Source organism: Schistocerca gregaria, chromosome 1 (genome assembly GCF_023897955.1).
Source record: "Schistocerca gregaria isolate iqSchGreg1 chromosome 1, iqSchGreg1.2, whole genome shotgun sequence".
NCBI lineage: Eukaryota > Metazoa > Arthropoda > Insecta > Orthoptera > Acrididae > Schistocerca > Schistocerca gregaria.
The window spans coordinates 724,900,116-724,921,662 of NC_064920.1; the positions used below are offsets into that span (position 1 = coordinate 724,900,116).

Sequence of the window (21,547 nt, forward strand, 5' to 3'; positions counted from 1 at the left end):
TTGTGTGTATGTTTCCACACGCACTGGACTGGACCAGCAACTAGTTATACAATCACATCGCACAGTACATAGTATGTAAACTAGTATTTACACCAAAAAATGACCTGTCCGTATCAATACAAAAGTGAAGCTAGTAGTTCCTTTCAGTGGCATTTTTCAAGGGCGTAAGTTGTTCTACGTTGTCTACAAGAGTTCTCTAGAGAGAATGTTTTGAATTATTCTTAAATTACAAATTATATTTACCTTTTTAACTATAAATTTAACATAACTTTCGTAGGAGGAAAAGGATATAATAAGTAAGAAATAACAATTCACAATATAAACAAGTTCATTTATTAAAACATGTTTTACAGTTCTTAGCTACAGTATGATATCTGTTTTCACGAAACTTTAATTTATTTACAATTTTTCTTACAAAAAAGAGTTTCACCGATACTTCTATCTCATGATTTTTCGTAAGACGTCTGCACTACAAAAGATCGTAAATATTATGCTCTATGGCTGTGCTACAAGTTGTAGACTTCTCCAACTTATCACTTACCGAATTTTTTCTTTTTTGTCGCTGGATCTTACGTCCATGATTCGTCATAGATTCAACAACGTATTAATTATTCTTTACTGAAATTTCTCCTGTACAGCATTAGTTTTCCAAAGATATCAGAGCTGCAGTTGCAAAGTATTTTCTGTAAATTGGCAATTGCGTATCATTTCTAGAGAAAGAATAACTATTTTCCGTGTTTACCATATTAATCGTCAGTCTAGACATTCTTTCCTCATATAAGATTATTAAGGACAATATTTCTGTGGCCAATGATGAGAACTGATACGCATGAATATCTTCCATATTTTGCCATGCATTGCCTCATTATTATCTTCATCGTCAACGTATATGAAAGATGGCAGGCTTTCTCGTTATTCTAAAACCGTTCTGCTATGTGCTCTCGTCGTATACTTGATAAAGCCGGAAAATTTTCCTCTAACAGAGTTCTTATCGTTTATATCAGGAATGATGATATCAGTTTGGCTGCTGATAGCTGAGAATAAAGCTGATATGTCTTAGAAATTGAAATATTTGAGGCTGACTTCGACTTCACTGTTGTTTAGTTACTGTCTCCAAGAAAACCTCACATTTCCCTGTAATGTACCCATAAATGACTGAAGACACCTAGAACATCTGCGCTCAGGCTATGACATATTCCATACTTTAAAACTGTAGACACAGTTGAAAATGCACGACGTGTTACAGAAAGTAAACTTGTATTGCTGCTGTGTCACCAGCTAAGTCTCTATATGTAAAAAAGCAGGTTCATTAAATACAGTTAATGTAAGTAGCAGTGAAAGACATATTCAATAGATAAGAATACATAATGTGGTCATGATCAATAACATTTTTATTTAGTAAGAAATTACCATTACAGTGTAGTTCTGTAATTTTAAAACAAGCTAGACGTGATGCAGAAAGAAGAAGGAAACAGTAGTTCAATAGTCTGGCTTTTCACAGTATAAATGTACAGCAACAATTTGAGACAGTTGTACTCACTAAAGTAATGACGAGAACGAGAAATCATTGTTAATCTTCGTAGATTTATGTAATGTTCCGTGACAAGATTACGAAAGACAGGAGAAAACTTCAGAAGGTACTTCTTATCGATTTTTGAATTCGTATCACGTCGTTGTTTATTCCTCAAAATAAGTACATGATGAGCTCAACAGAGAACATATTAGCAGAGGTAAAGAATCTGCAGGCATTTCACCAAAATGTACACTCGAAACGACTGTTGTCATATAATTCCGCTACGTAATCAGCGCAATGACAATCTTTGTAAGTTAGTATCAGCAAAAGAGGATATAGTAGAGCTACTTTGGCAAATTCTCCAGCGAAGTATCGATGGAACCAACCGTCATTAATATGCATCCTACGGGAATTCGTGGACGTATCAGCCCATTTTGTAGCATTAGATCTGCAAATTGTAGTACCGAAAGCGGGGAGATATACTTCACTCTCAACAGTTTGCTGCTAATAGTTGAGAAGAAAACTGATATGTCTCAGAAACTTCGACTTCACTGTAGTTCACTTATTGTCTCCACAAGAAATCTCACATTCTGCTGTAACGTACACCCATAAATGAAGGCAACAAGAGATTTTGAGCGAGGGCTATGATATTTTACATACGACGGAATTGGAGACAGACTGTAGACAGAGCTGAACATGCAAGATGAATTTCCTTAACTAAAATAGTTGTTCTCATTTTTACATTATGATGCCTATTTCACAGTGGATTTTTTTTTATTGTTCGGAGGGTCAAAGTTATTGACATTTGTCTGTGAAGCCTAGAGCAGTGTCTGATGATTCCAATCCAAGGAAGATTGGTGTTTAACGTTCCTGCCAAGAACAGGTGGAGAAGGATGGTACTGGCCATGTCCTTTTCAAAGGATGTTCAGAGAAATAACAAAAATTGAAAATCTAACTGGCAGAAGGTAGCTTTGAAACTCTAGATGTGACCACAATAGCAACAGCATTTGTGGGCCCGTTGCCTTTTATCGCAGTCTGCCCAGTTTAAGATCACTTTACCGTGAAGCGATATTGCGGCTGGTAAAATCTCTTAGCATTTTAATGGCCCTCGAGCTGTTGTCTACACCAACTAATTCTAAAATCACAAAGAGTGATTGCTTTCACTTTTTTCCGCTAATTTGGCTGCGTATTGGGGCGGTGATAATAAACAAATGGTGACTGAGATGATGTACAAACGTACAACATCACAGTAAAGAAATATAAACGCTCGCGCAAATGGGTGTCTTGGCATAACTGATGCCAAAGTAAACCCAAGTGCTGATAAATTTCTGAGTTCTGCATGCTGTTATCAAACAGAGTAAAGGTTAAAATTGTGGTACATGTGATATTTTCGAACGAATTTACCATTCATTGAACATACAATTAATTAATTACGTATCTCAGATTTTTTAAAATTTTAGGCAGTTGCTGTTTCTGAGATGGACATTCCGTTTCATAAATTTTTTCGAAGATGTTTAAAGCTAATGGTACTTTCGTTAATCACCTCTTGACAGGTAACTTGAGGAACGTAGCTAATGAATATATTTTGTCAATATCAAAACTTATTTGCCAATCTGAGATGACAGTGAATGTATTTGCATTTAAACTTGTCGGTAAACCATAGACATAAATAATACCAAAGTTAACCCAAGTGCCGATAAATTTCTGAGCTCTGCGTGTTGTTATCAAATAGAGGAAACGTGAAAATTGTGGTACATCTGATATTTTGGAACGACTTTACCATTCATTCAACATACAATTGATTAATTATGTATTTCAGATTTTTTTAAATTTTAGACAGTTGCTGTTGCTGAGATGGACATTCCGTTACCAAAATTTTTCGAAGATGTTTAAAGCTAGTGGTGCTTTCGATACTCATCTCTTGAAAGGTAATTTGAAGAACGTAGCTACTGAATATATTTTGTCAATATGAAAACTTATTTGCCGATCTGCAATTTATTTGCATTTACACTTGTTGTTAAACCATAGGACAAACACGTAAAAATATTGTTCTCCGCCAATTGCGTGAAATTTGAATGGTAACTGAACAAATGTCTGTCAAATCGGTCCACGAGTGTAAATTTATTCCTTTCTCATTATTGTGCTTTACAGTTATCAGCGAAGACACTGTGGGGTTATATTGTGTGAAATTTGCAATTGCCCAGACACTTTCCAACTTTCGTGTCTCTTGAGATCGTTTGGATACAATTCTCATTTTCTGCTGGTAGATTTTCTGTGCTGCATGTTCGTGGCCCCTGAAACTTTTCCGTTGCTAAGCTGGATATATTCAGACTTGCTCGAGGTTTTTCGGAGTCCTAGCAGTTGGCGAGATCCATGGGCAACTCTAAAGATCTCTAGCGCCACTCTGGACCAAAAGTTAACTACGGGAAAGTTTCATGGGCCACTACCATTCATCACGGAAGATTTAAAAACAGCTAAGACATCCGGTCGTGTGAGATTTCCCCGTACAATAAAACTTCTTTACCTCGAGTGGACAACGTCTCCATCGTAGCGTGTTACGAAAAGACACGGTGCTGATAAACGCGCGAACAGGACAAGTCCCTTAGGGTTGTGACGTTGTCGAACGGCCCGCAGTGTGAAATGCAGTGGTGGCGGTGGCGGGCCCGGGGAGTCAGGCGGCGCTGCTGGCGGCGGGGGCTGGTCGCGCCCGGCGTCACTGCAGCCGCATGGAGACCCAGGCGAGCGCCCGCGGCAGCGCCACGCGGCTGACCTCACAGTTGACGGTGCGCGTCGCGCCGTTGAGCACGAAGAGCGCGTCGGCGGCGGCGGTGGCCAGGTAGCGGCCGAAGACGCCGGGCGCCGCGATCGGCCGGTTCGGCGCCCCCCACTCCGCTAGCTGCGCCGGCATCGCCGCCCCGACGCTCGTGATCACCTCCACTTTGCCTGCACAAATCGCGTTTTTCTTTCTTTTTTCTCCATTGCAGTATGATAAAAGGAAGGGAGTGAAATAGGTTTATAGCCTATCCGCGATGTTACACTACTGGCCATTAACATTGCAACATCAAGAATAAATGCAGATGTTAAACGGGTATTGATTGCACAAATATATTATAGTAAAACTGACATGCCATTACATTTCCAAGCAATTTAGCTGCATAGATCCTGAGAAATCAGTAGCTAGAACAACTACCTCTGGCCGTAATAACGGCCTTGATACGCCTAGGCATTGAGTCAAACAGAGCTTGGATGGCGCGAACAAATAGTTTCCCATGAAGATTCAACACGATACCACAGTTCATCAAGAGTAGTGACTGGCTTATTGTGACGAGCCAGTTGCTCGGCCACCATTGACCAGACCTTTCCAATTGGTGGGAGATCTGGAGAATGTGCTGGCCAGGGCAGCAGTCGAACGTTTTCTGTATCCGGAAAGACCCGTACGGGACCTGCAACATACGGTCGTGCATTATCCTTCTGAAATGTAGGTCTCGCAGGGATCGAACGAAGGGTGGAACCACGGGTCGTAATACATCTGAAATGTAATGTCCACGTTTCAAAGTGCCGTCAAAGTGAACAAGAGGTGACCGACACGTGTAACCAATGACAACAAAGGTGATGACGAATACAGGCTTCCAATATGCGTTCACCGCGATGTCGCCCAACACGGATACGACCATCATGGTGCAGTAAGCAGAACCAGGATTCATCCGAAAACATGACGTTTTGCCATTCGTGCACCCAGGTTCGTCGTTGAGTACACCATCGCAGGCGCTCCTGTCTGTGATGCAGCGTCAAGGCTAACCGTAGCTATGGTCTCCGAGCTGAAAGTTCATGCGGCTGCAAACGTCGTCGAACTGTTCGTGCAGATGGCTGTTGTCTTGCAAACGTCCCCATCTGTTGACTCATGGATCGAGACGTGGCTGCACGATCTGTTACAGCAATGAGGATAAGATGCCTGTCATCTCGACTGCTAGTATACGAGGCCGTTGGGATCCAGCTCGTCATTCCGTATTACCCTCCTTAACCCAATGATTCCATATTCTAATAACAGTCATTGAATCTCGACCAGCGCGAGCAGCAATGTGGCGATACGATAAACCGCAATCGAGATAGGCTGCATCCGACCTATATGAAAGTCGGAAACGTGATAGTACGTATTGCTCCTTACACGAGGCATCACAACAACGTTTCACCTGGCAACGCCGGTCAACTGCTGTTTGTGTATGAGAAATCGGTTCGAAACTTTCCTAATGCCAGCACGTTGTACGTGTCTCCACCGGCATCAACCTTGTGTGACTCCTCTGAAAAGCTAATCATTTGCATATCACAGCATCTTCTTCCTGTCGGTTTAATTTCGCGTCTGAAGAACGTCATCTTCGTGGTGTAGCAATTTTAATGGCCAGTAGTGTATGTAAACAGGCAGAGTACGCCGCTGCGGTCGACGACGCCTATATACGAAAACAAGTGTCTGGCGCTGTTTCTCGATCGGTTACTGTTACTACAATGGCAGTTTATCATGATTTGAATGAGTCTGAACGTGGCGCTACAGCAGGCGCAAGAGGTAGCGATGAAGTGCGGACTTTTCCATACGACGATTGCACGAGTGTACCATGAATCTAAGGAATCCGGTAAAGACATCAAAGCTACGACATCGCTGCGGCTAAAAAAAGATCCTCCAAGAACGGAACGAACGAAGACTGAAGAGAATCTTTCAACGTGGCAGAAGTGCAACCCTTCCTCAAAGTGCTGCAGATTTAAGTGCTGGGCCATTAACAAGTGTCAGCGTACGAACCATTCAACCAAACATATCGATATAGGCTCACTCGAGTACCCTTGGAATGCACGACACAAGGCTTTATGCCTTGTCTGGGTCCGTCAAAACGGACATTCGACTGGTGATGACTGGAAACATGTTGCCTGGTGGACGAGTCTCGTTTCAAATTGAATCGAGGGGATGGACGTGTACGAGTGTGGAAACAGCTCCATGAAGCCATGGACCCTGCATGTCAGCAGAGGACTGTTCAAGCTGCTGGTGGCGATGTAATGGTGTATGGCATGTGCAATTGGAGTGATATGGGGCCCCTCATTAACTCTGACATGTGACACGTACGTAAGCATCCTGTCTGATAGCCTGTATCCATTCATGTGTGTTGTGAATTCAACGGACTCAGGAAATTCCAGCAGAATTCCGAAATTGCTACAGAGTAGCTCCAGGATGTGGCGGTAGTCACATAAATGGACATTTGGAGAAAGGGAAAGGAAGTTTTTGTTGTGCGACTTGTGAATTATAAATTATTTCAAGACTGTGTACATCTGCGCGATGTATAAGAAAGATTCAAAAAGTTAAATAATACCACCAAAAATCGCAAACAGCGATGTGACATAAAAATAAAAGAACATTCTTTTTATCTGGGTAATGAAAATGAACATGACCAGAGACTATTGCTTTATTGAAACCCCTCCTGTTTTTTGTTTCGTCTAGAGGTAGGTCGCCATTGTAGCGCTGGATAATAATGAATGTAAATTTTTCTGTATTTTTGCGAAATATAATAGACATTGTTATTAGAAAGTGTGTATAATTGACTTAGTTGTCTGCTCTCATGATCGCTACCATTAATTCTCATTGACCATGATTTTAGAAAACTTCGTAGTGCAGGGAGCTCATCTCCCCAGCACGATTTAGTCGGCCATTACGCTGACTGTATTATTTAATTCAAATTTCATGTCATAATATTAAATGTAAATGCGAGAGACTTCTCAATTTTGATCTTTCATTAATTTCAAAGTTAAAAACCTTAGTGATAAATTTCATTTACTAAAATGCACAGCACTGAATGAGTTCAGTATGCTTCATTTAGGCCGCCTAACGGCAGATGAGATTCTCTCCAGTTTTGCCTGGCAAATAATGAACAAGAAATATTGAAAATCATTACATTCAAGAAGCTCCGCAATATCTCAGTTAATCTTTGTGACATTTGGTGCATAAATAACCAATAGCCCGGGGGACCCATATTATTGATTATAGTTTGCGTAAGAATACGCATATTTTCTTTTCTAAATACACTCTGATAAGGAACACGTTTGAGAGTTTAAACACTCCGGTTGGCCAGCAAACTCGGTAGACATGAACATCATTGAGCATATCTGGGATGCGTTGCAATGCACTGTTCAGAATAGATCTCCACCCCCTCGTACTCTTACGGATTTATGGACAGCACTGCAGGACTCATCGCGATAATTCCCTACTGCACTACTTGAGAGACTAGTTGAGGGCATGCCACGTTGTGTTGCGGGACTTCTGCATGTTCAAGGAGACCTACACGATATTAGGCAGTGCCCCAGTTGCATTGGCTCTTCAGCTTATTAACAACATAGTTTTCAAGTAGACTGGTGTGTAAGTGGGACCCGAAAATATCTTTCTGCAGTAGCAACGTATTTTCAATGAAGTGTACTGCCACCACAAAAATTTTAAAAAGGCAAATTTCCTTAATTTTTGTTGTCGTTTGGTCATAACATCCTTTTGAAAGAGATTCTGATGTGCATGTAAGGCCCTGAAGCTACAAATACTCTATACTACGTCCATTGTGGAAGGTGACATCTGCTACTAAGACTTAAATTTTTGGCTTATTGCATTCCATGATGAGTTCATTTTGTACGGCAACTGATACTTGAAATTATGTAAAGAGACAGTCTCAGTTGCCATATTGTTACAAATAACGTGTTTTGCCTGATTAAGGCTTCCTCAAATTTTCGAAAAGAAAAGAAACAGCTAGGATGTAATTATACAAAATTACAAATTAAAGAGCATAGTTTCAAGCACACATTAGTTTAGTTTCAACGATTCCAGCGGCTTTTGTTGTTGTCCACGCCACTAGCGTGGGCACTCTAGTTTCAATGTGGCCTTCTATTAGAGCCCTTAGTTCACTGGTAGCCAAGTTCTCAGCTCGGAGGCCGTGCCCGGATCCGAGTACCAAAGCGCTCAGCCTCGCTTCACATTTCCTGTGCCATCTGAGTGCAAGGAAGGGGGAGAGGGGAAAACAGTGAACTCGTCGCATTTATATGGCAGAACAGTCATATTCCGTATGTCTTGGTTTTGTATTTCACATTGATCAACAATATAGGCCACAAACAAAACAAATGTTCAGTATTAATTAATTATTTTTGGAGTGGTGAAGACATTATATAATTTTTATCTGGTACAGAATATAGACATACGAACACATGCAAAAAATTTCGCAGTGTTCTGCAGTCAAGTTGCCACTTAATTACGACTTATTTAGTTTCCTTATTGAAATACAATGTTTCACACAAAGATGTCGATCTTAATATTGTAGCATTTTTGCAACCTCTTTATGTAGACTCGGAAAATCTACCAGAGAAAAGCAATGTATACATCCTAGACAGTTCTAACATAAAAAGAATTGTAAATGAAACTGAAATTACATTGCAGGTCAGTCAGTACATGTGCATGTGCTCAAGGGTGTTTTCAACTGAGATTGAAAATTATCTCGAAAACAGTTCTGAAACAAATGTAAGGTTGGCAGTGTCCTCATAACCTTTATAAAAGTAATCATAATTCTTGTAGGGCCACAATAAATTCTTCAAACGTCACACCTTCCTTAAAGTTAGTAAGCCTAGGGAACTGGATTGTCTTTGTCAGAATATTTTCCTTCTACACCGTGATTTTCTTTCTTCACGCATCCCCATCAAATCGTAAAAAAAGTCACCTTGCAGTGTCTTACTGCTGGCAGTGTGCAGTCAAGTAAATTTAAAATCCGAAGTCTCCAATTCATTTCGAATGTTCTAATTTTTATTCCTGCACTCCTTCTCCTTCATAAATTCAACAATAGCGAGACTTAAATTGAAAAAAAATCTGGCGTGCTCCTTGACTTAACAAGCGCACTTTGCAGTAAAATATGAATTCTCCATATTTTTCGTCGTTTCCACCGAGAACTGTTGCAACCGAAAATAGAATAATGGGTGTGACTTCAGAAATTTTAATACTCATACCGTCAGTTTCTACAAGTGCTCCGTGCCTGAAAATTTAGCACAGAGTGCTTCTTGACGTACACAACAATGAACCCCGTCTGTCAGTTTTTTACTCTTTCATCGTCATCTAAAAGATTACAATGCTGTTTTATTCCAGTCTCTGATCACAAATGAATTCTTTAGACGATGAACGGTTTCAGTCTGTAATGACCATCTTCAGATCTTTTTTACACCATGTCCTAAAGTGACATTCTTCCTGTACGGTACTATAACGTCGTTTCGTTCAAGTAAGCATTACGCGTCGCTTATGCAACCCTCTCTTCTGTCATTTACATTCATTTTGAAGTATAGAGAAGATAGATAGCTTGACTGCCTCTTTTGTGCAAACAGCCACTCGACCTATGGATGTCCATACCACGAACAAGTAGCGAAGGGTTAGCAGCGCTGACGTCACGATTTTGCCGATCTCAGACATTTGGACCGACCGCAAAGTGCCGCACCGAAGTGCGAAATGAAATGTCGCGCTGTCCCAGGTACTTCCGAGAAGGACGGCGCAAAGCCGAGTAGCAGGCAGGGCTTTGGTCCGCCCGTGGGAGCGCACACCACTGCGTACGTGAAGTTCGGCGCGACGTGGCCGGCCCTGCTTCAGTCACATGACATCCAGGTTCAATCTGTGTACCCTTGGCTGTACATTGCACTTCACCTGGCGGTCTGACTATTTTAAGGTATTTTCTGTTGCCTTACTTGTCTGTGCCCTTTCCTTTTATCTTTGCCTTCATACGTTTATCCCATTTTTCTTTATCCTTTTAAATTTATATGCGTTTGTTCCACTGTATCTTGTTTGGCGATTGTTCCTTTAGACGGTTTGTTACCATTTTTCTCACTAACTGCCCTACCAGCTGGTAATATGTAATTCTCTGACAGCCTTCAATCAGTGTTAATTTAAATTTTAAATTTTTTTAATATTTTTCTTCTTAAGCTTAACGCAGCTTAGAACCATGATCCTCAACGTGTCATTTTGCGTAATTACATCCTTGCTTTTCCTTACCTTTTAAAAAGTTTGAGGGAGCCTTAAGAAGGCAAAACGTGTTATTTGTAATAAGATAGCTTTCCAACTAAAACTATGATAAAATTATAAAATTTTTTGGCTTATTTTAACAGAAAATTTAAAACGTAGATGAAATCTGGTAGAAGAATCCATGGAAAACAATAAGTACCCTTATTTTCATAATATTAAAATGTAACGTAACAGACTAGATTACAATAGTTTCAAAAGGTGTGCATAAAGTGCCCACTCCGCCTCCCCCCTCCTTTACTCTGATATTGCGTCAGTACATTGAGCATGCAGTGACGCAAACGAAGGGGAAATTTGGAAATGGCATTAGAGTTCATGGAGAGGAAATAAAAACTTGATGTTTGCTTATGATACTGTAATTCTGTCCGATAACATAAGAAGAAAATTTTAATGCTATGGATTGTCTCTTGAAAAAAAAGTAAGATAAACATCGGAACAGCTGAAACAAGGGTAACGGAGTGCAATCGAATTAAATCTTGTGAGTCTGAGAGATTTGCATCACGAAATGGCTAACTAAAAGTAGTAGTGAGTTTCTATTCTTAGCAGTAAGGTCACTGATGATTGCCAAGATAGAGAGGACGTAAAATTCTGGCTGGCAGTAGAAATAAAGGAATTTCTGAAAAAAGAGGAATTTGTTAACATCTAATACGTAGAAATGAAAATTTGTTTGTTGTCTGTTATGCATTCCTATACCATTCATGTGAGGGCAATGAATCTCTGGTGAGATTTGTACGAACAACTACGAAGGCTTACGTGGGTGTAATAGGGGTGGAGCTGAAATAGGGGTGGCATAGATCTTAGCTCAGGAACATCTAGAATATTTCAGTCAAATGTTTTTATGCATGTTTCACTATTTGTATAAAAATATTGTGGGGTCAATAGACTCAACCACTAGTAACGGTATGGGTGGGGATCAGAAAACATTAGATGTAAAAATGTTCGTAAAGACCAATATTACTATCAAATTCTTCGTTTTGTGGTTGTCAGTTTTACTGTTAGACTATTGATTTGGAGGTGGGTGCAAAAAAGTGAAATATCTGCACAATACCTCAAGAAATTCTCTCAAAACTGCCACATGTATCACCTGCTATGTGTAAAAATTTACTGTGCCAGTAACACGGCGCTAGCACCCATATGTAAGGGAATTATGGCGGAAAGGCGTGACATAAAAGCAAACTCAAGTATAGCTGGAGTAATTTTAATCAAACGTGGTATATACGCGACTCCATACTTGTATACTCAGAAAGTATTCCTTAACAGTTCCTGGATGTTTGTTCTTGGAGTATATATGTGAAATAGATGTGGCAGGCGAAGGCAGGCAAAACCCTGAACGAAAAGGCTGTCTAATAGAAATTTTAACGTTGGATAGTATCTTCTGAAGACATTTGCCTCGTGCGTAGCCTCGTACGGGTGTGAAAAGTGGAATATAGGCCGTTGAGACCAGAAGAGAGTAGGAGATCTTTAAATGTGATGCATACTGAAGATTACACGGGTAGATGGAATAGCAGATGAGGAGGTACTGAACCACATTGGGAGAAAAAGAAATTTGTGCACTACATTGACTGAAGGAAGGGACTGATTGTAAGAGATATCCTGAGGCATCAAGGACAATGGAAGAAAGTGTGATAGGTGAAAATTGTAGGAGGAGTCGAGGACTTGAATGCAATAAACAAGTTCGAATGGATGTAGGTTGCGGTAATTATGCAGAGATGAAGAGTCTCGCACAGGATACAATAGCTAGGAGAACTGCATTAAACCAGTCATCCGACTAAAGAAGACAACAGGATCCGACTGAAGACCATAACAGGAACACGAATACAACAAATACGTTTCTAATACGATGAGACAACTTTCCTGCATATGTGGGCGGGCTCACATCTTGCCTAGGTAGTTTCAAATATGCTGCAGAAGTTTGGCTGGTAACCCGTTACACAGCTCTCATACAGTTCCAATCTCAGGCAAGTATAAAATTTTCCGTGAAGTGATTGACCGTCTCGTCACATTCTGCGATAAATGGATTAACATTTATTTCGATTGATTTTCAAATAATGAACAGTTTACTTACCTTTTTCCGTCTGTCTCGTTTTAATTCGACTGTCCCTTATATTATCGCATGCATCTACCTACTGGGGTTCTGTCATCAAAGAAGCCGATGTGATTAGAATGTGTAACAACAGCTTTTGTCGGAGCAGCGGCAACACCCTTAGCGATCCTTAGCAAATGGCGCTTGATGGCGAAAGGCAATATAAAAATAAGCTCAGACATCCACCATGAAACGAACTCGACATCGCTGCCAATAATCTTTACTCGCTGACGTCGCCATAATCTCTCGTGGCATATGAAAGTTCCTTGACTTTGTGACGTCTGCATCACGTACTTCGGCCATTTCGATAAAGTATCTTTCAGTGCATGAAATGTCATGAAAATCTCGACAGGGAAAGCCATCGAAAGCTAGACTTTAAATACAAATATGAAGCGTTTGGTTTTAATTTGCTTGCTAGACAATATGTCTTACTCATAAATATAAACGTCAGGTTTGTGTACGAGGGTATATTTTCGTAGAGAGGTAAACTTTCAAATTTCAACTTTTTCAGATTTACAGGAGTGCAAATCAGACACAAATGCTTTATGGACCGTTGCTAACTTCTAACAATCACTTGCAAGAATGTACGAAATCAAACAAACTCTTCATCAGGATGTCTGGAACGGAAATTTGATTTTCACTGTCTTAGCCACTGACATACCACGTTCGGCAATTGGTCTTGATAATCATTCATAATTGTGAGTAGGAAACAGCTTTTCTCAGGAAATGAGGTCTCCTACTGCTTAACTATTGCGTGAAAGATGTCTTTGATATTTGAGTACGGAGCCATTGCAAAAGAGGAATCTTGCAATCAGAAGAAAAAGCAAATCGGAGAAGTACTGATAAATTCTCAAGTAGAAAGAGGAAGTCATGATTGTGAATATGATCATTTAAGAATTAACCGACATGTCCTGGCTACTTACCTATTAGTGTTTCCATTATCACTACCGATTCGGGATTTATATTAACGAGGAAAACACGGTAAGAGCTATAAACCGATTTCCCAGAAGTCTCGGATCAAAATAACCAAACACGTGTCTAGGCTTATCCGTACATACTCGACCGTTTCTGAGATAACGACCACCAAAGTTTTTGAGGTTCTCTATGAGCCATTAAAGGGTGACGAATTCAACCGAAAAAGTTGCACAGTGCCTATCCCTCCGGCTTCAACTTCCGCAATCTGTGTTCGAAAACCGATTATTATTTTTATTTTTGTTTTCCAATTATCTACCCATTTTCGTACAGAATAGCTACACGAATGTTTTCCAGAGTATGCTAAAACGATTTCTTCCTAATTTGTCTACTAATTATATGCCTGGTGAACAAATTTTAAAAGAATTAAATGAACGAGAAAATTATATGAAATTGTTTTCGGTGAAAATCCCGTAGTGTTTCCTAATTCATAATTAACTGCAGGCGCCAGTTTTCGATAGAGCGATTCGTTATGCGCAGTTTGCAGCGAAAGTTACCAACGTGTGAAAGCTTCAGTAACGTTTACAACGTTTCTTTCCCGAGTGAGATTGTCTTTGTGACACACCTGCATTCGCGCGATGCTCGTGTAGTTCGGAATTTCTATGTTTAGGGCGTGTCTACGTTCAGTACAATCCAAGGGAATGCACCATATCTCAGAGAATGATGAACATAAGAATAAAAGGATTTATATAGAAATCGATATAAGAATGAATTATAAGAATATGAGAATTTGAAAAGATTGTAACCCCTGAATATACGATACGCACATTAATTTTATAACAAAAGTATGACACTTATTGTGAAACCCAGTTGGAATTTTGCAATTAATATAACGCCCTTGTATCCCATAACGTGATAAGAAACATTCATGTAGTAACCTTCTACGGATATGAGTAGATCAATAAAAAAAAAGAAAATTAAAGTTGGTCGAAAACTTCGACTGCGTTTCCCTCAGGAACGCTTATTCTGATTCTTCTTCCACCAAGCGAAGTTTTTGGGAAATCGGTTATGACATTTTCCTTGTTCTCCTTGTAAATGTAAGAAAAACGTGTTGCCGTTCTTAGTTAAAGGTGAAGTATATAACAAGAACATGCAATCATTTTCAGTTAATTTGTTCGGATTATGTTCGTTGTGGTGCCGGTCGCTTGTTACCTGAGGACAGGTCCAGGAAGAGGACGTCCTCCTTGTCTGACGCACTCGCGTACAGGTCGTAGCCGTGCGTCGTGCGTGACGGGTAGAAGGCCACGTCACTGATGTTCAGCGTCGTCTTCACGTCGAACGAGAACCTCAGGTCACCGTCTGAAAACCACAATGCAAAGTGACGTCTCTGGAAGTGAATGTGTAGTGAATGTTGAAAATACTACAGATAGGGAAAATTTTATTTCATAGATAACACCGAATAGTACCAATAACAAAGGAAAAATAAAATTATCCTAATGAGAATGCCGGCCTTCAAAGGAAAATTTCAAGGGCGAAATTTTAACTGGTCGTCGACCGAAAAACTCCGTTGCCTAGAAATATAGTTTCGACAAGCGTCGTACAAACTATCCGTAGGTGAAGAGATGCATTCCTGCACGAAGTTACCTTTTCTGGAGTCTGAAGCGGATTCCTCTCCCGAGATGCATCGGGCGGATCAAATGTGTTCCAACAGGTGAGTGCGGCACCAAGTGCCGGTGTCGGGTGTGCATGGCACCCGCTGTCTGAGCCACCACTTTCAGCCAGGAGCATTATTGCCGACTTTAGGCTAATGTAGTAATTCATACAGATCTGAACTGACTCACAAGACTTAGTCTTATTTTCCTCCTCTCGTTGATAACCATCTTCCAGAACCAAGTGCTAAGAAAATACACTTGTCTTTTCAAAGCCATCGTTGAAACTGTGTAGATTTGTTTGTCAAAACAAGGAGAACGCTTCGTCTGCCATCACGACAGTAGGAGATACACAACGTGTTTCTGCTACCACCAAATCGGCAGTCGGCAACAACACACCCCGAGCGGGATTCTAATCCGCAACGTCCATTTTCCATTAACTACTCTTCACTGGTTGACCTATCGAGCACGCTTCAAGGCCATATTCAGCATCTACAAGGACTATTTGGAAAGTAAGTTGATCGGTCGCGAAATGAAAACCACAGCGAAAAATCTGAAGACGATTTGCACAGATATGCACGGTAATGTCTCTAGTATGCCTGTCGATCGCTGAAAATCACTGTTTTCAATTCTGAGCTCGCAGTGAGCACGTAAAGATGCCTAGAATATAGCGTCTCCCACCAAGTATGAGGGCCTGGTGAGGAATTTCGCCTGATGTCGTATAACCCACATAACGTAACTGTCGTGCGTTTCTTTCTTCATGACAATTCTTTGCTGCACTCGGCAGGACAATGAAGATGTTCATGCAGCCATTTTCGATAAGAAGTGCTGGATCACCCACAACACGACCCGTAGCTGGCTCTTCCTGAATTTCATCTGTGCTCTCATGAACCGTAGGCTATGAAGACAATACTCTCGCACAATCAATTACTTGTAGGCTAGCTTAAAGACTTGACGGAAAGCTGTGGCAGCTGCCTTCTAAGATGGGAGTATTGGAAAGTTGGTACAGCGCTACGACAAATATCTAAATCGGAACAGCGATTGTGTAGAGAAGAAGCTGTAAAGCAAATAAAACATTTTTGATTTTCACGTTGTTTCCCATTTCGTTACCGATCGGAACTTACTTTCCGAACAGGTCTCGTACTTCAAGTTTTACTCTGCCTGCAAATTTCAGCGGCAAGAAATAAAGGACAATGGCTCTGCCACACCCATTTTTCCAGGATATTACTGCAGCAAGGTAGGCAGGAAATCGACCAGACATACCTGTAGTTGAAAGATGTGAGACAGACACCGCAGTGGCAGTAGCTGGATGAGTCGCAAAGGATAGCGTACACATTCCAGGTCACCGATGTTGCTTACCTTAGGCACGGTTGTAGCACATACTAGGAAGTGAAAAGCGCTGTTCCAGAACAATGCCCTCCTTAAATCTTATCTATAAATTGGGTTCAAAGACTTACAAGCAGGTCTAATATCGTAGGACAACATCAAACTTTGAGCAGTGGCGTTAGATCACCAACGAAAGGCAGCAGACGAGACGTCTGCACATATTGTATTTGAAGCTCGTCAGTTTTTTTCTTATCTTTCGCCAAACACATGCTGCGCTACAACAAATCTTATTTATTTGAAAAGAAACAATAATTACAATAACAAACCTAATCACTGTGAAACATTTGTCATAAGTGTAGTTGAGTTGTAATAAGGAACATTGGTGAAATGAACCGGCATTTATCTATAGATTCAAGAGCGTGTCCCAGTGAAAGACCGGTATATTCATGTTTCAAATAATGTACATTGTGACTGTAAAGCTTTTGGAGAATCAACAGAGAGGCGTTGTGTCCCCTATTCACGTTATGGACTGAGGTACGCTGCTTCTCCAGCTACCTGCTGTGTTGTAGACCGTTTGAGTGCAACACTAGAAGTGATAAAATTGCTACTCAAAGATTCGTAACTGCTCAGGACGCTCGTACTGTACTGTTCACTGCAAACGTAAGTTGTTTACTGCGACTGTGATTAATATTATTCCTACTCTCTGAAGAACCATGAATCGTTGTAGTGATACAAACCTTTGGTAGAAGTTAAAAAATGATAAAGACAAGACTCATCGCAGTACGAACAGACTTGCTGTCTGCGGTCTTACCCGGTTGCGCTAATGCCCCTGGTCGACTGCCAGCGCCCTCGTGTGCTATTCAAATGACCTAAGTGTGCACTACAATATTTGAGTATTGCAATACAACTGAAGAAAAAATATCTCTGAAATTCAAATGTCGTATCTCCAACCATTTGCAGTCTGCGCCCCATACTTCGTTTCTGTTTTCTAGGTGACCGAGACATAATCATTATTAAAAGGTTTGATCGTGCAGGCAACAATATTTTTTTGAGTCACCACAGTATCAAACAGAACCAGACCAAAAATAAGAACGCTTCTGACCTACGAAAACTCGTAATGATCGCTACGAGGATAAGAAGATCGAGTACATTTTTGTTTCTGTTTCTCGTTCTGTCGGTGAAAAATGAAACTGAAACGGTAGCATTGGTACAATTGCTCAAGTGAGCGCGTCCTCGATATCTCAAAAACGAGAAAATTTCAAAGAATTCTCTACGTCAGATCAACCGTGTTACGTCGCAGCTGTGGTAGTAGCAAAGTATTGGAACGTGTGCTTCCCTTTACGATATCACATCCAGGTGTCTTTCAAACGTATTTCTGTTTACGGCGGCGGAAATGAATACAGCTTTCACCAGTTTCTAGTCGTGGTAAATATTAACGGCCGCCAGAATTTTAAATTGATTTCCTATCTAATATCCGAGTGTCAGGCGTCGGAAATATTCTTACGTGTATGGGGTCCCTAATTTGTTTGGACACTGTGAAAGGCGCGACTACATAAAAAACAATGAAGAAAGAAGGTAAGTAATAATAAAAACAGTGATATACACTTAAATCAGGATTGAGCAAAATACAATTTTTAGCAGACGGCAGAATTTACGGACCTGTCAGAGACCAACGGCAAAGATAATGCGTATTGAACCATAGATTGGTACACAGTATTACGATAAAACCGTAGAGAGAAGGTTGAAACATGAAAAACGGATCAGTGTGACAAAGAGGGAGATTTAGTACATCATACAACAAGGCTTGCGGTCGTAGGGAGACATTCGCGCTCTGCATGCAGATGACACGGCGCGTGTATTGGTACGATACTATTGTGTTCTGTTCAAGGAAATGAACAGCTAAGCTATTTTTTTTTTTTTTTTTTTTGAGTTATCAATCCACTGACTGGTTAGACGAGGTACGCTATGAATTCGTCTCTTGTGCCTCTTCATCCCAGAGTAGCGATTGCAACCTACGTCCTCAATTATTTACTGGATGTATTCCAATCTCTGTCTTCCTCTACAGTTCTTGCCCTCTACAGCTCCCTCTAGTACCTTGGATGTCATTTGCTGATGTCTTAACAGATATCCCATCTTTGCTGTTCCTTCTCCTTTCTCAGTGTTTTCCACATGTTCCTTTCCTCTCCAATTCTGCACAGAACCTCCTCATTCCTTACCTTATCAGTCTGCCTAATTTTCAACATTCTTCTGTAGCACTACATCTCAAATGCTTCCATTCTCTTCTGTTTCTCTTTTCGCACAGTCCATGTTGCTCTACCATACAATCCTCTGCTTCAAACGTACATTCTCAGAAATTTCTCCTTCGAATTTAAGCTTATGTTCGATACTAATAGACTTCTCTTGGCCAGGAGTGCCCTGTTTGCCAGCGCTAGTCTGCTTTTTATGTCCTCCTTGCTCCATCCGTAATTGGTTATTTTGCTGCATAGATAGCAGAATTCCTCAACTTTATCTACTTCGTGACCATCAATCCGGATGTTAAATTTCTCGATGTTTTCATTTCTGCTACCTCTCATTACTTTCATCATTCTTCGATTTACTCTCAGACCATATTTTGCACTCATTAGGCCGTTCATTCTATTAAGCAGATTATGTAATTATTCGCCACTTTCACTCAGGATAACAATGCCATCATCGAATCGTATCATTGATATCTTTTCACTTTGAATTTTAGTTCTAATCCTGAACCTTTCTTTCATTTCCATCAGTGATTCTTCTACGCAAAGATTGAGCAGTAGGGGTCTACATCCCTGTCTTACATCCTTTTTTCTTGGTCGTCCACTCTTGTTATCCCGTCTTGATTCTTATACATATTGTATAATTAACCATTTCTCGCTATAGGTTACCCCAATTTTTCTTTGAATTTTAACAGTTTGCAGCATTTTACATTGTCCGACGCATTTTCCAGGTCGATAAATCCTATGAACGTCTCTTAATATTTCTTTAGTCTTGCCTCCATTATCAACTGCAACGGCATAACTTCCTCTGTGGTGCCTTTACCCTTCCTAAAGCCAAAGCGATCGTCATCTAGCACATCATCAATATTTTTTTCCGTTCTTCTTCATATTATTCTTGTCAGTAACTTTGGTGCATGATTTGTTAAGCTGATTGTTGGATAATTGTCGCCCTTGTCAGCTCTTGCAGTCTTCGGAACTGTGTGGATGGTATGTCGCCAACTCATACCTTCTACACACCAACGTCAATAGCCGTTTTGTTGCCACTTCCCCCAGAGATTGTAGAAAATTTGATGGAGTGTTATGCATCCCTTCTTCCTGATTTGATTTTAAGTCCTTCAGGGTTCTCCTACATTCTGATTCTAATACTGACATCTTACTTGCTGCTAAATCTGTACGGTCGTGATCCACGAATCTTTTCCGTTGCTAACATTTCGTTCGCAACTGTGCTGAAAATTTTCATAGAGGCTCGTGGGTCACGAGTCGGCAAGAGTCAGCGGAACCACGAGCCTCTCTGAAGTGCATCTCTGGACGAAACGTTAATATCGGAAAAGTTTCATGGATCACGTCCACACAAACCGGAAGATTCACCAGCAGCTAAACAACTACAACTGTACAGCGGCGAAAGTCTACAGCAAGATGTGTTCACGAACGGTTACGAGGCTGCAGTCCCGGAACTCAAACTGAACGGCCCGAGCGTAACAAAGGCCAGATACTTTATGTCCTTGTTGACACTCTACTCCGGTAGTCTTCCGACTTAAAAAAACAAGTCCCTTGCAAACTACGTGGCTAGTTGAGTTTTCCTGAACTGGCACAGTCTCAGCCATCGGAAAGGCAGTTTTCACTGCAACACTACTTCTCCCAAGAGAAGAAGATCCCTGCCTTGAGCAGTTTATAATGGTTGTTATTATCGGGAGAAAATTATTAACTCAGTACGATGTCAACCGAGATCCGTTTCAAGTCGTCACAAATTACTGTCAGGAAGTGCCTTTGTCTGGAAACTTTTGTTAGTGACCAGAATGAGATTTTCACTCTGCAGCGGTGTGTGTGCTGATATGAAACTTCCTGGCAAATCAAAACTGTGCCGGACCGAGACTCCGAGACTCGAACTCAGGACATTTGCCTTTCGCGAGCAAGTGCTCTAACCAGCTGAGCTACCCTAGCACGACGCACGCTCCGTCCTCACAGCTTTACTTCTGCCAGTACCTCACCTTCTACCTTCCAAACTTTACAGAAGCTCTCCTTTGGAAGGTAGAAGGCGTGGTACTGGCGTAAGGGCGGAGCGTGAGTCGTGCTAGGGTGGAACAGTTCGTAGAGCACTTGCCCGCGAAAGGCAAAGGCCCCTAGTTCGAATCTCGGACCGGCACACAGTTTTAATCGGCCAGGAAGTTTTGTTAGTGACTTAAACTGTGACTGATTTTCCAAATAGCTTCAATTAAAATTGATAGAGGAATTACGAGTACATCCATGAGTAGTTCCTGTATTTGCCACTTTGTTGTTGGGTCCACATGTCGCGGTCCTGGGAGGACTGGTTGTGTTACACCTTGTCAGTCGATAAATACAGAGTAGACGAAAAGCTAGTTGTGACAGGTCAGGTGGACTTAGGGCCAGGCAGGGGGCAGAGGGCGGCTTACCCGCAACGCGCTGTACGACGAGCGTGACGCCGTCTCTGGCGCGGTGCAGCGTGACCAGTGTGCGGCTGTCTGGGCTGAGGTGCGGCCGGCCCAGCAGCGAGGGCCGCTGCGACACCACGGCGTCCGTCACCGCGTCCAGCACCAGCTGGCCCGCCGGCTGGCCCGTCGCCGGCTCCTCGCACTCCACCACCACCAGCCCGACTGCGGCATGTCGACACCCCAGCCGCTGTAGGATGCACACTACAGAAACCTGCTTACCTTTCTACATCTCGTAACTGTGCCACGTCTACCGGGAAGGAGAGGGAGGTGGGCGCTTTCTTTTTAAGATAGGCACTGATTGCCCATTGTCGTTCTGTCC

The 21,547-nt window shown here is 41.3% G+C and overlaps 1 protein-coding gene across 1 annotated transcript in view; it reads right to left on the reverse strand.

The window, feature by feature from the left end:
• Positions 1–310: 310 nt before the first annotated feature.
• The window catches only part of LOC126266799 (follistatin-related protein 5-like), a 719,134-nt gene continuing 697,897 nt past the window's right edge, over positions 311–21,547 (reverse strand). Inside the window, exons 16-18 of the mRNA XM_049971343.1 lie at positions 21,190–21,390; positions 14,782–14,928; positions 311–4,456 (exon numbers count right to left, since the gene is read on the reverse strand). Of these exons, the coding sequence (XP_049827300.1) occupies positions 4,227–4,456; positions 14,782–14,928; positions 21,190–21,390 (578 nt within the window). The 3' untranslated portion in view covers positions 311–4,226. The remainder of the gene's footprint in view (positions 4,457–14,781; positions 14,929–21,189; positions 21,391–21,547) is intronic.